Here is a 19,630-nt window from a genome sequence, read left to right as displayed (position 1 = left end):
TATATATATATGATTTATAGCAAGAATCTTGTGACGAAGTATGCTTTGTTGTAAAGTACTAATTTACTTTACCTCAAAATTCGTAAACAACGCCGAAAACCGGTAATAATAAAGATAAATTACATTTTTAGTATCTCAACTATTATTTTTATTATGTTTTGGTAATTTAGTTATTTCTTTTTCAAAATCGTAGTTAATGTTAGGTTGAGATGATTATAAGGTAGTATTTATTTAAAATCTTTCTTAACTATTGAAAACATACACATATTATGTAGATGCAGTTGCTCGACCCATAATCTATGAGAAAAGCAATTTTCTCATTCACCACTAAAACTATGATAAATATTTTTATTCTTCTCTCTTACAAGATTACAAAGTTGTTATGAATTCTACCGTTGGTCTCACCACTAACTTGTCAACTATAGCATGAAGAAATCAGTTGGTCGAAGATTTCATAGTCAACACGGTGTTTTTATTACAAACATTGCTGCTATAAGTTAGCTTTCTGACATTCATTATTTTTCTTTATTCATAATGATTTTTTTGGGTGCATGCTTATGTTTCACATTTATTGTCTTCTACGGTGTTTTTATAGACTTAGTTTCATTAGAAAAAGAAATCAACAGAGAATCAGTCTAATTTGAACCATTCAAAGGTCAATCAATTACTTTCACCTAATTGATTCACTAGTTATTTTCAATCCTATACTTTGCTTATGCACTGGTTGGACTCTCGGGGTTATTAGTTCTGCGTAATTTATGTCTTAAAAAGTATATGATGATTAAATTTAAGTGTAATTTGTGAGTAATACAAATACCATTAAGAAATTAAGGAGAGTGATTAAGAGTGTTGTTGAAATAGATAATTAATCATTGAATAATTTTGTCCTTCTGCGATTCCTATAAAAAGAAAATAGTCTATCATTAATATTTTACATATCGAAGAATCTATTTATTCTCTTCTATTGTTGTTTTTCTCTGCCGGAAAAAAAATAATGTTGATTGAGTTTCGTATTTTTCAATTGGATGTACGAATATAAAAGCGTTATGTTAATTTTAAGGACGTTATTGGTCTTATGATTATATCGATCATAATTAATCATTGGTATTCGATTTATTGATCGACTAATTTAGATTAGATACTGCAAAGTCAAGGGTTACCCACCTAACCTAATTTGCTCCATTCGAGAATGCTAAGATTCGAACTCTTGACTTTGCTTAAGAAATCTAATGTCTTATCTCAATAGACCAATTGATTGTTGGTACTATTTTTATTAAATAGGGGCGGGTTAAATAAATGTAATTGAAATCGAGTCACTATTTGTGTTTTATATGCAATTGTGATTTTAATTTGGGTAGGTATCATGTATATAATGTCGAAATTGTAATTTTGATACTATTTAAGTAATTTAACTAATATGTTATTCTATAAGACAAGTTATTATATGTTTTATTATAAAAATTCGATGACCGAACATGTTAAAATTTCTATGTGATTTGTAAAATGTGAAGTCGTAATGAAATTATGCTAATTCCACGTTCAACATATAAACGAGCCAAATACTACATTTGATATTGAAATTATATAACCATAATCTGCAGATCAGCAGCAAAAACTGGCACACTAAGGCTACAAAGAGTTTTATTAAATTAAAGAAATCTAGCAAAAATAATCTTAGGAGCTAGTAGCCATTGCTAAAGGAAACTTGAAAGAAAATATCAGAGCTTCAAAGTAAGATCGAGTGCAGATGTATCTGTTGTTGGTGGTGATGCCACTGCTATAAATCCTATTTTCGAACTTTGAGTTGAATTTTGAGTCAAGTCCAATGCCTGGTTAGTGCCAACTCTTTGATCTTCATTCACCTGCCTGAAGCTCCCTGGCCAGAACAAGTCTACATCGTCATCTTCAACGTATATTGGGATTCCAAAATACCCTTGATCGAACCGTGCACCAGTTCCTGTATCTATAGGCATATTGGATGATGGCATGATCCCTTGGTGCATAGCGGAATGAGCTTTGATCCCAAGTGATCGGAATGTCGACCCGTGAAGGGGCAGAGATGCTAAGCTCGTATACCTCTCGGATAATATCCCCATCCGCATCACGCGCTTTGCCATTGTCCTCTCCCTCTTATGAGCATTTTGGTGTCCACCTAGTGCTTGTGAGCTATAGAACTTGCGCCTGCAGTAATTACAAGAAAAAATCCTCGCAATTGTGGCTGGCAAAGTGTCGGTCGCCGTAGTCTCACCCGTGACACTCTTCATCTCAGTATCAGTGGCACCGAAGTGCAGGGTCAGGTTGAGGGAGACAAACCCCGAATGTGGTTGAACCTTGACGGGATTGGAGAGGCATGAAGCAGTGGTTGCGGTATCCTTTGAGGGATCCGGGGAAGCGGATCTGTTGGAAGCCACTCGGCTATTTGATTCGGAGACGTTTTTGAATTCTAACCCGAGGTTTAGTGGTGCCATTCTCAGGTATAGCAGCAAGTTCCGTGCCCGTTCAGTTCGATTTGGTACGATTGCTACACTACTAATAAGTTAGCTCTTCAAAACCTGCACACAACTTGAATATAAGATAATAAATACAGGAACACAAATAAGAGGATGTTAAGATTCGTCAATCACGGAGCAAAGAGCAAACACTATGGGTAGAATCAAATTTACATAATGTCCATCCCCTTTTCCAATATGACACTGAATGAAACTGGACTGGATTGAGTCACTTCATTGAGTGCATTAACTCACTCGGTACCTAAGACTGGGTAAGTGCTTTAACTCACTTATAGTAGTACAAAACCCCGGATTCTAACTCGGTTAACCTTAGAACTAACTGGCTAAAAGGTACAAGAGAGTAATGAAGAAAGAAACAGAGAAATGGACATAGTGATTCAAAATACAGGTGAGATTTATATATACAGACAGACATACTTGCATATAGATAACTAAGAATCACCTATGTCCAATTCTAAAATTAAGGATGTGGGTGAATTAGCTGATATGCATGGAACTGATGAAAGAAAATCCCAAGCTGAAAACAGCAACAAATTTAAAATGATACTAATAACAACACTGCAAAAACTGGAGCTTAAAATCAGTAACAAAACAGAAAGAAAATCAAATCCATAACCTATGAGACAATTGTGAAAAAGATTCTTACTTGGCATGATATAATACTTTGTAAGTTACGAGCTGAAGTATCAAGAGACAAAATCACTGTAATCTGTGGGTGCTTTTTTATTCTTCTATTTTCTACACAGATAATACTGTGATTGTTCAAGAAGAAAAAGAACATAAATGGGATAAGATTGCCAGGCAGGAGATGGAAAGGAGAGAGAGGGAAAAGAGGTGTACAATTATGGGAAAGCAGAGGTGTATGAGGGAGCAAAGTCAGAGAATTCACAAATCCAAAAAGAAAAAAAATAAACACACTAACAAGTGTGTGTTGAATTATGGGCTCTTCTAGTGTTCCAATAGCTACAATTCAATGAGTGGAGAGAGAAAAGAGGGATAGATATATACCATAAACAACACAACAGAGAAAGTTGTTTGTGGTCAGATTCTTCTTCCCATGCCTACTTATGGAATTTGCATACCAATCTAGCCCATTACATGGTCCATGAATCCAATTGCATTGCTTGGGTTCTATCTCAATTTGGTAGATTGATGCAAGATGATATTTGTCCAAATGGAACATCTATGTTCTCTGTCTTGTCCTCCTCTATTTCATTAAAAATATATATATATGAAAAATTGACACAATAAAGTACAAAGTGTACACGACTTGGTCCACGTTATGAATTCAAATCTGTTATCATTGTTTCTAGCAACTTGGTATTTGGTTGTCCTGATTGTTGTCACCTTCAGCAATTTGGGAATTGTATGCCTAAGCTCCAACCACATACTTTTGCTTTTAAAAGTCTCGCCCTTCATGATTAAGTTTTTAACCTGTAATATTAATGTAAGAAAATTATGTTATATATGAATTGTATAAATATAAATTTTAGTTTATACAAATATGCCAATTTTAAAAGATTTCATCATATTTATGGTTTAAGCTAGGGTTTTAAGATTTAAGGATTAGGGCAGTAGATTTTAGGATTTGGATTTATAATAGAAAAATTATGTAAAATAATTTGTATACAACTTGTGTATCAAATAATAGCTTAAAGTAATAATATATATAAATATATTTCAATCCCCATATCAATTTAAACTAAGAAAAATGATTATATCATGACATAAATATAAAAAAAATTATTTTACAAAACAGGAACCTAATTGAAAAATATATAAAAAGAGGAGTATTACAACAATTATATTTAAATATATAAAAAATTATACTATTATCCAAATCGATTCAGACTAAACATTTTTCATTTTAAACTCGAATCTAACCCGACCACAATCTTTATAAAACTCAATCCAACTCGAACAAAATCAATTATTTTAATATTCCTATTGGATCGCTTTAAGACCCATCGAATTCATGTGAAATTAGAATCCTTACTTTCGTCTTCAATCAACCAAACTTTTGACCCACATACTTGATTCTATCAACACAAGAATCATATCTTTGGTAATGATAAAACCAAGTTCTCCAAAATAAGAATGCAAGTAAATCCATTTGTTCATATAATTTATTGGTTCACTTTCATGTGTCTACCACGGAAGCTGCTCTCAACCTGACGTTGGGGCAACCTACTCCCCTACCTCCCCTTAACCTCCATTGTATATGAGAATAGAGTTTTGTTGTTGTTGTTTCATGTGTCTAAAAAGGTGACAAATATGATTATAGAGTCAAAAAGAAAGGTACTTTACAAGAAGGTCCCTTACATTATTGCATCCAATGGGCGAATGATTATTAATAATAATGATAATCAAAGTAATCAATAAAGAACGAAAATGTCATCGTATCTTTGTTCTATCGAGTTTGAGAAGATTTGCAGGCTTTGCCATTAATAATGAGAGGCACCGACCCTAATCAAATTGGATTTCTTCTTCTTAACAACTTCTTTCAAATGATATTATATATATATATATATATATATATATGTATAGATAGGACCGATTATAGAATATAAAATTTAATTATGTACAAATGTATGATCATTGGATAAGTAAAAATAGATGACTGAGATTAATAATAGAAAATAATAAAATATTTATTTAAAAAAATAAGGAATCGATTTTTGTTGTTTATTTTTACACATCAAATGATCTTAAATATATATATATATATATATATATATATATATATATATATATATATATATATATATATATATATATATATATATATATAACATTGACATGTAATGCAAGTGTGTTGAGTTAATCGATCGATGGAATTGGCCAAGAGAGGGTGAATTAGCAATAAAAATTTTGGTGGAAGCTTTTACAGAAAATTGAAAAATATTTGCACAGCGATTTAGAGTGATTCGACTTTCTCAACCAAAGTCTACGTCCACTACCTTAGCTATCCACACTAAGGATTTTCCAATAAATTCACTAATTTGTTCTTTCTTTTAAGGACAAAGAGTAACCTTACAACTCCCTCAAGAATTATACCTCAATTTTTTAGCACACTCTCTCCCAAAGAGAAATACACAAATTTCGTAAACTTACAAGAAAACCTCACAAAGTAAGATGTTTGCACAATTATAGAACAAGAAAAAAACACTAAAAAATATTACAAATGAGCACAATGTGTGTTATTGAAAGCAAAATGAATATTGAAGGAAAATTGGTTTGATTTTCACAAACTTAGTGTTTGATGCTTTTTCTCTTGTCTCTCAATGATTTCTTATTGATCAATGGCTTCAGAACTTGTTTAAATACACAGTGGGATGATTCTAACCGTTGGGAACCATTTGGATGAAGTTAGAGCCGTTATAGAGTGAAAAACCACTTAAATTTGTATGTTGGGAGCAGGGGGTATTGATACCCCTTCATAGGGTATCGGTACCTGCAGTGTAAAATTTAAATATTTCGACTGTTATATGCCTAAGGGTATCGGTACCTCATGAGTAGGGATGGCAACGAGCTGGGTTCGGGCAGGGTATTGGTTCCCATGTCCCCATCCCCGTTTAAAAAACCCGTACCCGTTTAAAAAAACTGCGGGGATTTAAACGAGGATCCCCATCGGATAATCGGGGAAAACTGCGGGGAAACGAGTATCCCCGTTTAGCATAAACGGTTATTTAAACGAGTATCGGGCCGGGTATATATATTTAAATTAAATATATAAATATTATATATATATTTTTAATTTAAATTAATTTATTAATATTATATATATAAAATAATTATTTTTAATATTTGTCGGGTCGGGTAATTGGGGCGGGGATTACCAAACCCGTCCCTGTCCCCGTTTATCATCCCCGAACCGACCCGTTTAATTCGGTTTTCCCCGTCAGGTTCGGTTTTTTTTGCCATCCCTACTCCTGAGGGGGTATCTGTACCATTGCATGGGGGTATTGATACCTATGAGGGTATCGGTACTATCAGAACATTCTGTTATTTCTCGGAACCAAAATGTTTATAGGAGTATCGGTACCCTATAGGGGGTATTGATACCATACTAAATGAATTTTATTTTTGGCTCGAAATACTTTTAAAAAAATTGTTTCAAAAATATTTTATGATTGAAACTTAATTTTACACTTTAGTAAGGATTAAAATAGACATTTGAAAACTTGGAGTAATGATTTATGATATTCGAATTAATCGAATACATAATGTAAGAATCAATAGAAAACTTAAAATTTATTAAAACTTGATTTGTTATATCGAAATATCAAAATATTTTGACTGAGTGGATGGGGTGAAAGTTGTAGCATTCGTTAAGAATTGGAAATGGAACAGTGTAAGTGACAAAGACATGATTCATTTTCATATGTAAATGAAAATCAAGACATGTTTTTTCCAAAACATTAATACGTTTTTGTCTTTCTTGTAGGAAAGTTGACGCCTTACATAAACAATTAGATATGTTAGATATACGGTAAGATTACACCCAAGATTTGATTAAGATTGTTTTGGCATTTTCGAGGTTATTCGTACTTGGAAAAAAATGAAGTCGTGCTCGGACAATAATAACTCACAGAATTCGGGGGGGAAAAAGAAATACCTACATGTACCATATACATTGTGAGAATTTTTAAGACTTGTTGATCGCATGTTCTAATCTTAGAAAATATTTCTTTTAATAAAATTGATAATTTGAACTGCAACCTTGTTGAATATTGAAATTTGAACTTTAAACTCGTTGAATAATATATAAAAAGTAGACAAGGATCAAGCGAATGGGTAAAATAACTCTTAAGAGTGAAGAGATAACGGTATAAATCTCAAAATTATATATTAAATTTTGATCAAAATGTCACAAAATTAATTACAGATTAAATTAAAGATAATCTTAAAAAATAATGAAGTAATTATGGAGGGGTAAGAGGGATAAATGTTTGGGCATAAGAGAAGATCACATGGCTGAATGAAAGGAAAGGCAAAGAGAGAAAAAGAGGGACCACAGCAGAGAGCATAGAATGTGGCAGTGCAAATTCAAACTCAAGAGAGGAGTGGCAGAGAGCCCAGGGATGCTGTTGGAGGAAGCAACCGCCCGCCCCATGTGAGGAGAGAAAAACCTTTATCATCATTGATTGAACAAAATATCTACACTTATTTTAGGGAAAGTGATGGGTTTTGTGTGGGGATTCTCTAATCACTAACCACCCCCACAGCCACATGATCCTCACCCATGCTCTTTGAGTCGGAAGTAAAAATTTTTGACCCAAAAGCAAAAATCAATGTTTAATTAATATGTCAAGGGTCCCTTAACCATTGTTGGAAGAAAAAAAATCTTATTGTATCTCTGCCGAACGTCCTTCGTGTATCATCTTCGTACTGTGCCTTAAAGTTTATGGAGAAAAAGCCTCTCCGCAAATAGGATCCCAAAACAAGTATTTTAGAATTAATAACTTAAACCTCAAATATTTAATAGTCTTTGAGAAATTATGATTAATTGACATGACATATGATATGTCTATCTGATCTATCAGAACTAATCTATCTCTAATTGACTATATCCAAATAATATGTCAGTCTAAGAATAATTATCATGACCTTACGTTTGACATCAATTCTAATATTCACTATAAAATCTCTAAACTAAGACCGAGAGAGGGTGGAACCCAAATTGAACCACCTCACCCTAACTTGTTTATATGCTACCTCACAATAGAGACAAAGAACACTAAACATCAATTAATAACCATTTGTCTACCGAGTATAACTCTCCGTCCAAACTAGAATGAACGAACTGTCAATAATTATTGTAACCTATTTATTTCCATCAATAAGCTTATGTATTTTAATATTTTTAGTTGTATTCTTAGTCCACTTTCTAATGTATGTTTAATTTTATTATTAATTGTTGATCTGACCACTACAAAAATGACATAACCTCTTAATCTTTTTTGTTAATTATTCTTATCAATTTGACTCTTAAAATTACTATTAATTTAATTATTCATTTTTAATCATCTATGTTTATAACTTTTTGAAGGGTCAAATTGATAAAAAAAATTACATATAGAGATTGAAAAAAATATTTTTTTATAATTGCTAGGTCAACAATTAACAATAAAGTAAACAAAATTTAATGGAGATCAAGATTTCCAAATAAAAATATTATATGGACTCAATCTTATAAAATTAAAGTATGAGACTAAATTTTAAATTTTAAAAATAGTACGAGACCTTTGTCTAGAGTCTAATATTATCCAAAATGAAGCAAATAAATCATCTGATTTAGACTTCAATTATAGCAGTGAGCAACTAATTCATTAACTACCATGACATGACAGATAAACGAGGATATGATTTTGATGTGGGTGAACATAAAAAGTCAAATTTTCTTCACCCATATTTTACAAACATTTTAGATATCCATCAATTTATCTCATCATATTTTATTATTTTTTTAGTCTAGACTTCTCAAATTATTTTAAAACTCATGAAAATAAAGAAAATTAAGGTTTAGATGTCTTCTCAAATTAAGAGGTATTTAAAAAAAATCCAAACGGTTAGAAGCATTCTTTTGCGAAGCCGAACATCTTATTTTGAAATTAACCTCATCGAATGACCGTTAACAAAGATGAGAGTATTAGAACGTCAATCATTTAAATATTTTTTTATTTTGAGTAAATTTTATGAAAAACCAATCAAAGGAGAAGAAATAAGAGGGAGATGCAAATATTGTGGTGTTGCTCTTATCGCAAAATGATGACTAATGATGAAAAACAATTGATCGATAATGATGGTTAGAGTATTTACCGGAACCAAAATGAAACATAAATTAAAATTTAATGTCACATAAAACCTTTTAGAATATAGTGATAAATTTGATTCAAAAACTAAAGTTCATAGTAAAGAAGACAATCACGTCATTACCGTTAACAATTACAATACTTACATTAAAATCACAATTAGTAGTGTTAAAATTAAAGTGTTTTAAAGTTTAGCGATAAAACTAATACAAACCCCAATATTAATGCCATTTAATATAAATTATCCTTGCATTAGTTATAATTAATATTTTTTTCACAAGTATGATCATGATTAAAAATCAAATCATGTTTATTACATGTGAAATCAAAGCCAGCTTAGCATATATATACATGTTTAATTCTTTTGAACATGGGTTTTAGATACAACTAACAAAAACTAAAGTAATGTTTTAAATAATTAAGATTAAATTATTAAAAGTAAAAGATCATGTGTCAATTTTGTATATTATTTATTTGAATTTATTAAATTAAAAATACTTGGTAAATAATTTTATTTAAATTATATTCAAATGATTATTATTATAATTTAATTTAATATAAATAATAAATGAAATTATATGAATCTAAATTTGAATATTATAAAAAAAAAATTCAGAGCAATTGCCATCTTTTGGTGTGAATAAGAAAAGAAAAAAAAAAGAATGAGATCCTTGGCTCGTAGCTATGTCTTATCTCTAAGATATGTGACTGTGATTATTGGACCCCCTCTCCCCCATTTTTTAACTAAACTTATTTATGTTTTTGCTATTTTATTTCTTAATATATTTACATTATTATTATTATTATTATTTGTTATACTTCAAATGTCCCATTAAATATATCTTTTATTGACTTTTTAAAAGTTGTAATTTTTAAACCTTGATCATGATTATTTTGAATGTTTTAAATAATTAAATTTTATAAAATATATATTTAAAATTACTTGATTTAAGGTTTTTAAAATATATTTTTCATAATTTGATCAATAATAATTTTAAATAAAAAATTTAATAGAAAAATCAATAAGAGACATAATAGGACAAAATAAACAATAATATAAGTTATCATATAATAATTTAAGTTATTATATAGTTATATAAACTTTAATAATTTAAGTTATTATACAGTTATATAAAGTTTAGTAATAAACTTTTTGTTTTTAAATCAGATCACAAGTTGAATGAAACCCTTTCGGTCTTTCCATTCCTTTTATTGCTCCGAAATAGTTATATAAGAAAAATATTTATTTAAAATTTATTAGTTAATTGACATAATACGTATATTATGAAAATATAATTATTTAAACTCAAAACATTTAAAAAGAAAAATATTTTATTTTACTACTAAAGTTATTTGATGGATTCTTTCAATATTCTCTTCTAAATCAATTCCACTTCACCAATTTTAATATAAACTCAGGATAAGATAAATTATTATATTTTAAGTTCATAATGTAATAAAATACTTTTTTGAATAATTTCTGTGTAAGAGGAAATGAAGAAAAAATTTACTCTTAATAGATATTGAATCCACAACCGAAAAAAGATGAGAGATATCGCTAAGAACTTTTTACTACTTGTTATATAAGTTGTTGATAGTCATCAAAAGATTCTTTAATACACTAATAATCAACTGATTTAACGAAATAAAATAATAAATTATTTAAGTAAGATCATTGATTCATATTTTAATATTATGAATGAAATAAATTGAATTAAAAATTATTTTTATTAAATTATTTTTATTAAATTATTTTATAATATTTAATTTAAATTAATTCATCAATAAAGTAGATATGAGTTATTATTTAATAACTTATTTAAATACGTAAGCTTGCAAGGTCTTTTACCCCGTCTCAAAGTCAATTTTAATTTTAGTTCTTTTAAATTTTAAAGTATTAAGGTAAGATAACATAGAATTGTATTTTAACCCATAATTGAGAAAATCTTAATTTAATATTTTTATTTAATTATAAGTTTATGGAATAAATATATATATTTCTAAAAAGCATTAAGGGGGAAAAACACACACACATACAGAAAAGGTGTGGGTTTTGAGAGCGTTGGTTTATGCTGGTTTTGTGTAGAGGAAGACAAAAGCGTATCTGTCAAAGTCCAAAAAAAATTAATTTATTTTTACTTTAAGAGTGTGTTTGGTTCAGGATATCTCACATTATAAGGGAAATAAAATGTCATTATCCCGTTTGGTTGACAAACATTCTTAGCCCCCCGATAATAAGTTATTCTCAACAGTACTATTTTGGATATATTATCGAGAATGTAATTATCCCATTTCCTTAGGTATTATTATATTCCTGGCGTTTTAGATTAAAATGCTCTTAATTTTTTTTCTTCAAAAATATCATTCTTCTGTCGTTGAATAATTTTTTTTACGAAGGTTAAATTACAAATTTATCCTTAAACTATTTTAGGTTTACAAAAAAAGTCTATAATTAGAATTTTATATGAAGTTCAAGGGTTAAAATGAAATTTTATCCTTTCATTAAACCTATTTATCTTTTTAATTTTGTAAAAAAAAATTATATAAATTTTATGAATTTAATTTTTAAAGAAAATATATAAATTAATTATAGTAATATTATAGTATAATTAAACTTGTTAAAAAATAAATATATAATAAGGATAATTTGGTAAAATATACATTTCAATAATATTTTATTCTTTTAATCAAGCACTATAATATTACATTGCTGCTAAACGAACCAAACACAAAATATAATATTTATAGTAATCTTATTCCTATAGATAATCTTACATTCCGTGAATCAAACGCATAAAAAAAAAACAAAGACGAAAGTTGAAAACATTAGAAAATTGGAGCAAAGATCAAAGGAGAAATTTTTAAAGAACAATAAGAAATGATTCAACGTACTATACTAAGCTATACTTAGTGTATAGGTAGAAATTGTTCCTCTAAAATAATCATATTTCTCTCTCCAAAGGTCTTTCACTTGTGTGTGTGTGAAATTTTTAAAGAAAAATAATAATGATTCAACGTACTATACTAAGTTATACTTAGGGGCTGTTTGTTTAATTTTGAATATAATCATTTAATATTGAATATTGAATCGTTCAATATTCAACGCGTTTGTTTCTCACCTCTGAATGATTCAGTGTTGACTGATTCAACAAAATAGTTTCTGAATCGTGCTGAATGATTCAGTACAGAAGTACATTACGAATGATTCAGAGACATTATCAAACAACATGTCATATTCAGAATTTATTCATACAGAACAAGTAAACAAACAACCCCTTAGGGTGCATTTGATTCATAGAATGTAAGATTACCAGTGAGAATAAAAGGTTACTAGGGAATAGGATTACTAGGAATGTTGTATTTTGTGTTTGGTTAGTTTAGCAAAAATGTAAGATTACCGTGTTTGGTTAAAGGAATAAAAGATTATTGGAATGTATATTTGACCAAATTATCCTTATTATATATTTGTATAATATTACAAATTGTAAAATATTTATATATTTTCTTTAAAAAATTAAATTCATAATATTTATATTTTTTACAAAATTAAAAATATAAAAAAGGTTTAATGAAAGGGTAAAAAAAAAATTTAACCCCTGAACTTCATATTAAATTTTAATTATAGATTTTTTTTGTAAATCTAAAATAATTTAAGGATAAATTTGTAATTTAACCTTCATAGAATTTTTATTATTTAATGACATAAGAATGATATTTTTTAAAATAATAATAATTTAAGGGCATTTTAGTCCAAAACGCCGGTAATGTTACAATACCTAAGGGAAGGGAGGTAATGAAATTCCCGGTAATATACCCCAAAAAATCTACTATTGGTAATAAAATATTACCGGGAATGAGATTCCCGGCCAACCAAACATGGGAATGTGGGATTCCCATAGGAATGGAATCCACATTCCCACGTTTGGTTAGCCCGGGAATCTCATTCCCGATAATGTAAGATTATCAATAGTGGATTTTTTGGGGTATATTATCGGGAATATCATTACCTCCCTTTCCTTATGTATTATTGGATTACCAGCGTTTTAGACTAAAATGTCTTTAATTTTTTTTTCTTTTAAAAATATATTTCTTCTGTCATTGAATAATAAAAATTTTACTAATGTTATTACAAATTTATCCTTAAACTATTTTAGATTTACAAAAAAATCTATAATTAAAATTTTATGTGAAGTTTAGGGGTTAAAATAAAATTTTATCATTTCATTAAACCTTTTATATTTTTAATTTTATAAAAAAATTATATAAATTTTATAAATTTTAATTTTTTAAAATATATATATATATATATTTCAACTTGTTAAAAAAATAAATGTATAATAAGGAAAATTTGGTCAAATATACATTTCAATAATCTTTTATTCCTTTAACCAAACAATGTATTCTTACATTCTTATTAAGTCAACCAAACAAAAAATACAATATTTCAGTAATCTTATTCTCTGATAATCTTACATTCCCACCGATAATCTTACATTCTGTGAACCGTAGTATAAAGTAGAAATTGTTCCCTCTAAAATAATCATATTTCTTTCTCCAAAGGACTTTCACGTGTGTGCGTGCGGTGCGCGTGTGTGTTTTATTTTTATTTTCTGATTTTTGCCTTCTTGTGCTTTGCAGTGAGAGCTCTGAGTAAGTGTTTGTTGGTCATTCTGCAGAATTTGATTTTAATATACAAGTGAAAACAGTGAATGTTCTTTTGTGTTTCTAGTCTTAAAATATAAAATTTTTACGCTTGGGAGAGAATATTAGTGGTGTTTTTTCTCTGTGAAAATTCCATTTTTTTAAATGTTCTAAGAGAAAAAAGGGGGGAAAGAACCCTTTTTTTTTGTAGAGGGAGATATCTTTGGAATTTGAGCTGTTTTACATCTTTTGAGAGCCATGCTTTATCCCTGAGAATCGAAAAGTTGTTCTCTTTCTTGAGTTCTGAGTCTCTCTTCCTCTTGCCGTGATGTGAAAAAAATTATTGCTTTGGTCCATTTATTTGTGCAAGCTTGTAATTATGTTTTCATCACGCAAAACAATGCTACGATTGTACATAAACCTGGTGTTCTAGCTCATCATCGTGTTCTATTGCAGAAAAAAAAGGTATTTGTTGAAATTGTTTGTACTTCAAAGGAAGTTACTTTAGTTACAGTATTTGCATGTTTTTCTTGGGGGCCCTCTTTTTTCTAGCTCAGATATGAAGTGAGTGTTAACAAAGAAAGAAATGAAGAATAACAAGACATGGAGAAACAAGTTGAGATTTTGATTTTGTTGTTCCTTTGCTGATGTGTCTTAAGTTGAAGCAGAGCTAGCACCAGTCAGAGACTGTGAAAGTGAATGAACAAATGGGGACCAAAAGAGGGTACACATTTATTCAAGCTAACAGGGCATGGTTGCCCAAATTTCTGTTGCTTTGGGTAATGGTGATGGCTTTTCTCAGCACATGGATCTACAAGAAAATGGATGCTGACAACAAAGTGAGGAGGAAGGAGTTGTTGAGTAGCATGTGTGAACAAAGGGCAAGGATGTTGCAGGATCAATTCAGTGTTGGTGTTAACCATGTTCATGCCCTGGCCATTCTTGTCTCCACTTTTCATTACTACAAGGATCCATCTGCTATTGATCAGGTTTCTGCTTCTTGTTCCTTAAGTTTAAAAATTTCCATTTAATTTGAAGTTATACATTCGTTGTAGAGAATCTTTATTCTGGTTGATCTTTTGTCTGAGTTTCTGATTGTGCACATTGGGCTATTTTCTCCTTTTGCAAGAAATGCAGGAAACTTTTGCTGAGTACACTGCCAGAACATCTTTCGAGAGGTCATTGCTTAGTGGCGTGGCCTATGCAGAAGGAGTAAAACATTCAGAGAGGGAGAGATTTGAGAGACAGCATGGCTGGACAATAAAGACAATGAAGTGGGAACCTTCACCTATTCGAGATGAATATGCTCCTGTGATTTTCTCTCAAGAAACAGTTTCTTATATTGAATCACTCGACATGATGTCGGGGGAGGTATGCCATTTACTACCTACAATCTGCTTATAATTTTTTGAGTGTTGGATTGGATTCATATTATCCGTGTTGCGATGCACAGGAGGATCGAGAAAACATCTTAAGGGCTAGGGCTACTGGGAAAGCTGTCCTAACTAGTCCCTTCAGGCTACTGGGTTCTCATCATCTTGGTGTTGTGTTGACATTCCCTGTGTACAAATCCAAGCTTCCTTCAAAGCCGACTGTGGACGAGCGCATTGAAGCAACTGCAGGGTAAGTCCTCCAGCTTGTCTTTCTAATTGGAAATACAAGTTTTTGTTTGGAACCTTATTTATGGTTGGTCTCGTCTTTAAGCTTTTGCTATCGAGAGTTAGCGAATGTGTTTGATACTATATTGATGTTGTCCGAGAGTGATGATGATCAGAGTTTGCAGTATATAGAAACTACAGTTGTACTGGAAAACATAGTTCAAATAAAAAAGGCTTAGGCTTTTCTTCATGTGATTTTTGCTGATGGAGAAGTTGTCATCTCCTTTTCTCCTATGAGAGTTTGACAGCCCAACTACTGGCACCGGAATGGACTAAAACGACTCCTATTACCACTTCAACATGTTTGTAGGGTAGTCATTGCTTTAACCTCTATCATGGTTGTGCTGACAACAGCATTTTGCTACCACAGCGAAAAACATATGCTGCTCCATTACGATCATTACCAGCAATGTGGTGCTCCATGACATACAGTTGCAAGCACTTCCATTGGTGCCATCATAAGCACCTTTACCATATTTACGTCACTTGTTTACTTTTATATTTTTTCTATAAATTTGATTTTGACATTCATAACCTTTATTTTTTTTTAAATACTACTATTTCTTTCTGGATAACTAGGCTTCCAGTTATGTGATGGCTTGATAAAAGAGACTAATTGCTTCAGTTACTGCACTTTTTTGTTTGTGCATCTTCAATTTTCTAATGTACAAATAAACACAGATACCTTGGTGGAGCCTTTGATGTGGAATCTCTTGTGGAGAATCTACTTGGGCAACTTGCTGGGAATCAGGCGATTCTAGTGAACGTCTACGATATTACTAACTCTTCCGATCACTTGATCATGTATGGTCACCAAAACCAAGATGGTGACTTGGCTTTGTTGCACAAAAGCAACCTTGATTTTGGAGATCCATTCAGGAAGCATCAGATGATATGTAGGTAAGTGTATCAATGGCTACTTATTCATTAGGTTGATGGGATGGCTGCAGTTGTGTTTGCAAGCACCTAATATTTGGCAATTTTTAACAGATATCATGAAAAGGCACCCACATCGTGGACTGCGCTGACAACGGCCTTCTTATTCTTTGTGATCTGCTTATTGGTTGGCTATATCTTATATGGTGCGGCAATACACATTGTTAAAGTTGAAGATGATTTCCACGAAATGCAAGAACTGATGGTTCGAGCAGAAGCTGCTGATGTGGCCAAATCACAGGTATTTATTTCAAGATATATCTATCGACAGATTCTTGACCATTGACTTCCAAGCTAAACACTAATTATGATGCGTTCTTTTTGCAGTTTTTGGCAACAGTTTCTCATGAAATTAGGACTCCCATGAATGGCATCCTTGGTATGTTCGAGATTGCTCCTTAAGGATTTTTTTTTGTGAAATATGCATTCAAGTGCATCAATGAATTTTACTCGGCAAGGTTCTGATGACTCTTTGAATTGTTGCAGGGATGCTTGCTTTGCTCTTAGATACGGATTTAAGTTCAACCCAAAGGGATTATGCTCAGACTGCTCAGGTCTGTGGAAAGGCACTGATAACATTGATAAATGAGGTACTTGATCGTGCAAAAATTGAAGCAGGAAAGCTGGAGCTCGAAACTGTACCCTTCGACCTTCGTTCTATCCTAGATGACGTGCTCTCATTATTTTCTGAGAAGTCAAGAAACAAAGGTCTTGAGGTAAAGTCTAGATAAAATTAAAGAAAAGCCAGTGCATCTTTCAAATATGTTATGTTTCTCTATGTTAGATAGTTCCTATAGGCTATAGGCTTATGGTTTATCATGCCCAAACTAATTTGGTGCTTTCTTTTTGTCCTTATTCTTTCCTGTCTCACTGTGTTGTTGACGTCAATAAATGACTCAAATGCGATGTGATTGTTTGGGAACTGAAGCTGGCAGTCTTTGTTTCTGATAAAGTTCCAGAAATGGTTATGGGGGATCCAGGGAGATTCAGACAGATAATTACGAATCTTGTTGGGAACTCTGTTAAAGTAAGTGTGTTGCTCAACCTTCAACCATTTTGGCATTCATATAGGGAGATTGCATCTATTTAATTGATCATTGCCTGTAAAACATCTTTTAGTAAGTCGGTTGTAACTTAAAAATGAGCATTTTGACAGTTTACAGAACGAGGACATATATTTGTTAAAGTTCATGTACCTGAAAATCCAAAGCCTTTAGATGATGCTAAAACTGAAACTTGTTTGAACGGAGGGTTGGATGAAGGTTCATTGATATCAGGCGGTCGCCAGGTTAATACCTTGAGTGGTTATGAAGCAGCTGATGAACGGAACAGTTGGGATTCCTTCCAGCATTTAATTGCCGCTGAAGCATTGCAAGATGACGCCTCCGTAAAAATGAAAGTTGCTGATGAAGCTTCTCAGAGTGTTACTTTGATGGTATCTGTGGAGGATACTGGTATTGGGATCCCTTTAATTGCCCAGGACAGGGTTTTCACGCCCTTTATGCAGGCAGATAGCTCAACCTCTAGAAATTACGGTGGGACTGGTATAGGCTTGAGCATTACTAAGTGTTTGGTCGAGTTAATGGGTGGTCAGATAAGCTTCATTAGCCGGCCACAAGTTGGAAGCACATTCTCATTCACCACAGTTTTCGGAAGGTGTAAAAAGGCTTCACTTAGTGATACAAAAAAAGCCAATGCCGAAGATCTTCCTTCTGGTTTCAGAGGATTGAAAGCAATAGTAGTTGACGGGAAACCGGTTAGAGCTGCTGTAACCCGGTACCACTTGAAGAGGCTTGGTATTCTGGTTGAAGTTGCAAATAATGTCAAGATAGCAGCTTCTGCATGTTGGGAAAACGGTTCTTCATGCAGGTTTGTTTTAGTTCCCATTTAGAATTTGCTCAATGGTCCATCTTCTAATGTTAACTTTGTTGAATTATTTCATTGAACATCACAGAAGTAAAATCCAACCCGATGTAGTTCTTGTCGAGAAGGATTCATGGCTTTCCGGCGAGGATGGGAGTTTGAGCTTACGAATGTTGGATTGGAAACAGAATGGACACATGTTTAAGTTGCCTAAGCTGATTCTTCTTGCAACAAATATTACGAATGCCAAACTCGAGAAAGCAAAGGCAGCAGGATTTGCAGATACAACGATTATGAAACCTTTGAGGGCAAGTATGGTAGCTGCATGTCTTCAGCAGGTGCTTGGGACAGGGAAGAGACAGCCAGGGAAAGGCATGCTGAACGGATCTTCCGTCCTCGGGGGTCTTCTCTGTGGAAAGAAAATATTGGTAGTTGATGACAATATGGTAAATCGGAGAGTAGCTGCAGGTGCATTAAAGAAGTTTGGAGCTGCCGTGGAATGTGCTGAAAGTGGAAAAGCTGCACTAAAATTGCTTCAACTTCCACACAGTTTTGATGCTTGCTTCATGGACGTTCAGATGCCTGAAATGGACGGGTATGTATGCCATATCTTTAACATCATTTGATTAACTGCTGCATCATGGTAGTTTCTGATTATTTATTTTGTCATATAATTTCAGGTTCGAGGCAACTCGTCGAATTCGAATGATGGAGAATCAAGCAAACGAACAGATGAATGGAGATACAGAGAAAGGGTCTGTCGGGAAGGACGAGTGGCATTTGCCGATATTAGCCATGACAGCCGATGTAATTCACGCCACCTACGACGAGTGCCTGAAATGCGGGATGGATGGATATGTCTCAAAGCCCTTTGAGGAGGAAAATCTTTATCATGCTGTAGCCAAGTTCTTCGAAACCAAACCTGTCTCGGACTCGTAGCGACGGCACCTTCTTCAATCATTGTAAAAGAAGACAAAAACAAAACCGAGAATCATATGGTGGTCGGACATTGCCAGCGATTTTCTCATCCTGCTGGTTTGCTTGTATTTCTGAGTATTCTTGACCCTTATGGCATTCATTTCTAACCACTACAAAATTAACTTTGGTAGAATCTTGTATGCTACCACAGGAACTATATCCCCAACTGTTTGTATATATCTTCACATTAGATTCAAAGGTGTAAATCTCACTTTCGTATGGACTTGGC

The 19,630-nt window shown here is 32.0% G+C and overlaps 2 protein-coding genes across 6 annotated transcripts; one reads left to right on the top strand and one right to left on the bottom strand.

The window, feature by feature from the left end:
- Window positions 1-1,587: 1,587 nt before the first annotated feature.
- On the bottom strand, window positions 1,588-3,424 carry LOC120156443 (zinc finger protein 4-like). Of its 4 annotated transcripts, none has more exons than XM_039167771.1 (3): window positions 3,124-3,424; window positions 2,515-2,549; window positions 1,588-2,479 (listed from the first exon to the last, which is right to left on the bottom strand). In XM_039167771.1, exon 3 carries the CDS (start codon window positions 2,466-2,468, stop codon window positions 1,719-1,721), a length of 750 nt encoding a protein of 249 aa, XP_039023702.1. In that variant the 5' UTR covers window positions 2,469-2,479; window positions 2,515-2,549; window positions 3,124-3,424; the 3' UTR covers window positions 1,588-1,718. The 4 variants fall into 4 exon arrangements, with proteins under 4 accessions (XP_039023702.1, XP_039023704.1, XP_039023701.1 ...); XM_039167773.1 differs by having other exon boundaries at window positions 1,588-1,787; window positions 1,836-2,552; window positions 3,127-3,423; XM_039167770.1 differs by having other exon boundaries at window positions 1,588-2,552; window positions 3,127-3,424.
- A 5,450-nt stretch (window positions 3,425-8,874) lies between these two features.
- Window positions 8,875-19,630, top strand: LOC120156442 (histidine kinase 4-like). 2 transcript variants are annotated; one of them, XM_039167768.1, is made up of 12 exons: window positions 14,150-14,502; window positions 14,551-14,955; window positions 15,104-15,337; window positions 15,420-15,589; window positions 16,306-16,524; window positions 16,615-16,801; window positions 16,888-16,939; window positions 17,047-17,276; window positions 17,489-17,587; window positions 17,717-18,429; window positions 18,515-19,018; window positions 19,104-19,630. In XM_039167768.1, the coding sequence occupies exons 2-12, from the start codon at window positions 14,674-14,676 to the stop codon at window positions 19,360-19,362; spliced, it is 2,949 nt and encodes a 982-aa protein (XP_039023699.1). In that variant the 5' UTR covers window positions 14,150-14,502; window positions 14,551-14,673; the 3' UTR covers window positions 19,363-19,630. The 2 variants fall into 2 exon arrangements, with proteins under 2 accessions (XP_039023700.1, XP_039023699.1); XM_039167769.1 differs by lacking the exons at window positions 14,150-14,502; window positions 14,551-14,955 and adding an exon at window positions 8,875-8,886 and having other exon boundaries at window positions 15,264-15,337; window positions 19,104-19,626.

This window comes from Hibiscus syriacus, unplaced genomic scaffold (assembly GCF_006381635.1).
Source record: "Hibiscus syriacus cultivar Baekdansim isolate YM2019G1 unplaced genomic scaffold, ASM638163v2 tig00111220_pilon, whole genome shotgun sequence".
Taxonomy (NCBI): Eukaryota; Viridiplantae; Streptophyta; class Magnoliopsida; order Malvales; family Malvaceae; genus Hibiscus; species Hibiscus syriacus.
The sequence above is the reverse complement of the archived record's forward strand: the minus strand, read 5'-3'. Positions and strand labels throughout refer to the sequence as shown.

Coding starts and splice junctions, on each gene's coding strand:
- LOC120156442 (XM_039167768.1), top strand. CDS start 14,674: ATGGGGACCAAAAGAGGGTACACATTTATTCAAGCTAACAGGGCATGG. Junction 15,590..16,305: donor CGCATTGAAGCAACTGCAGG/GTAAGTCCTCCA, acceptor AAATAAACACAG/ATACCTTGGTGGAGCCTTTG. Junction 16,525..16,614: donor AAGCATCAGATGATATGTAG/GTAAGTGTATCA, acceptor AATTTTTAACAG/ATATCATGAAAAGGCACCCA.
- LOC120156443 (XM_039167771.1), bottom strand. CDS start 2,468: ATGGCACCACTAAACCTCGGGTTAGAATTCAAAAACGTCTCCGAATCA.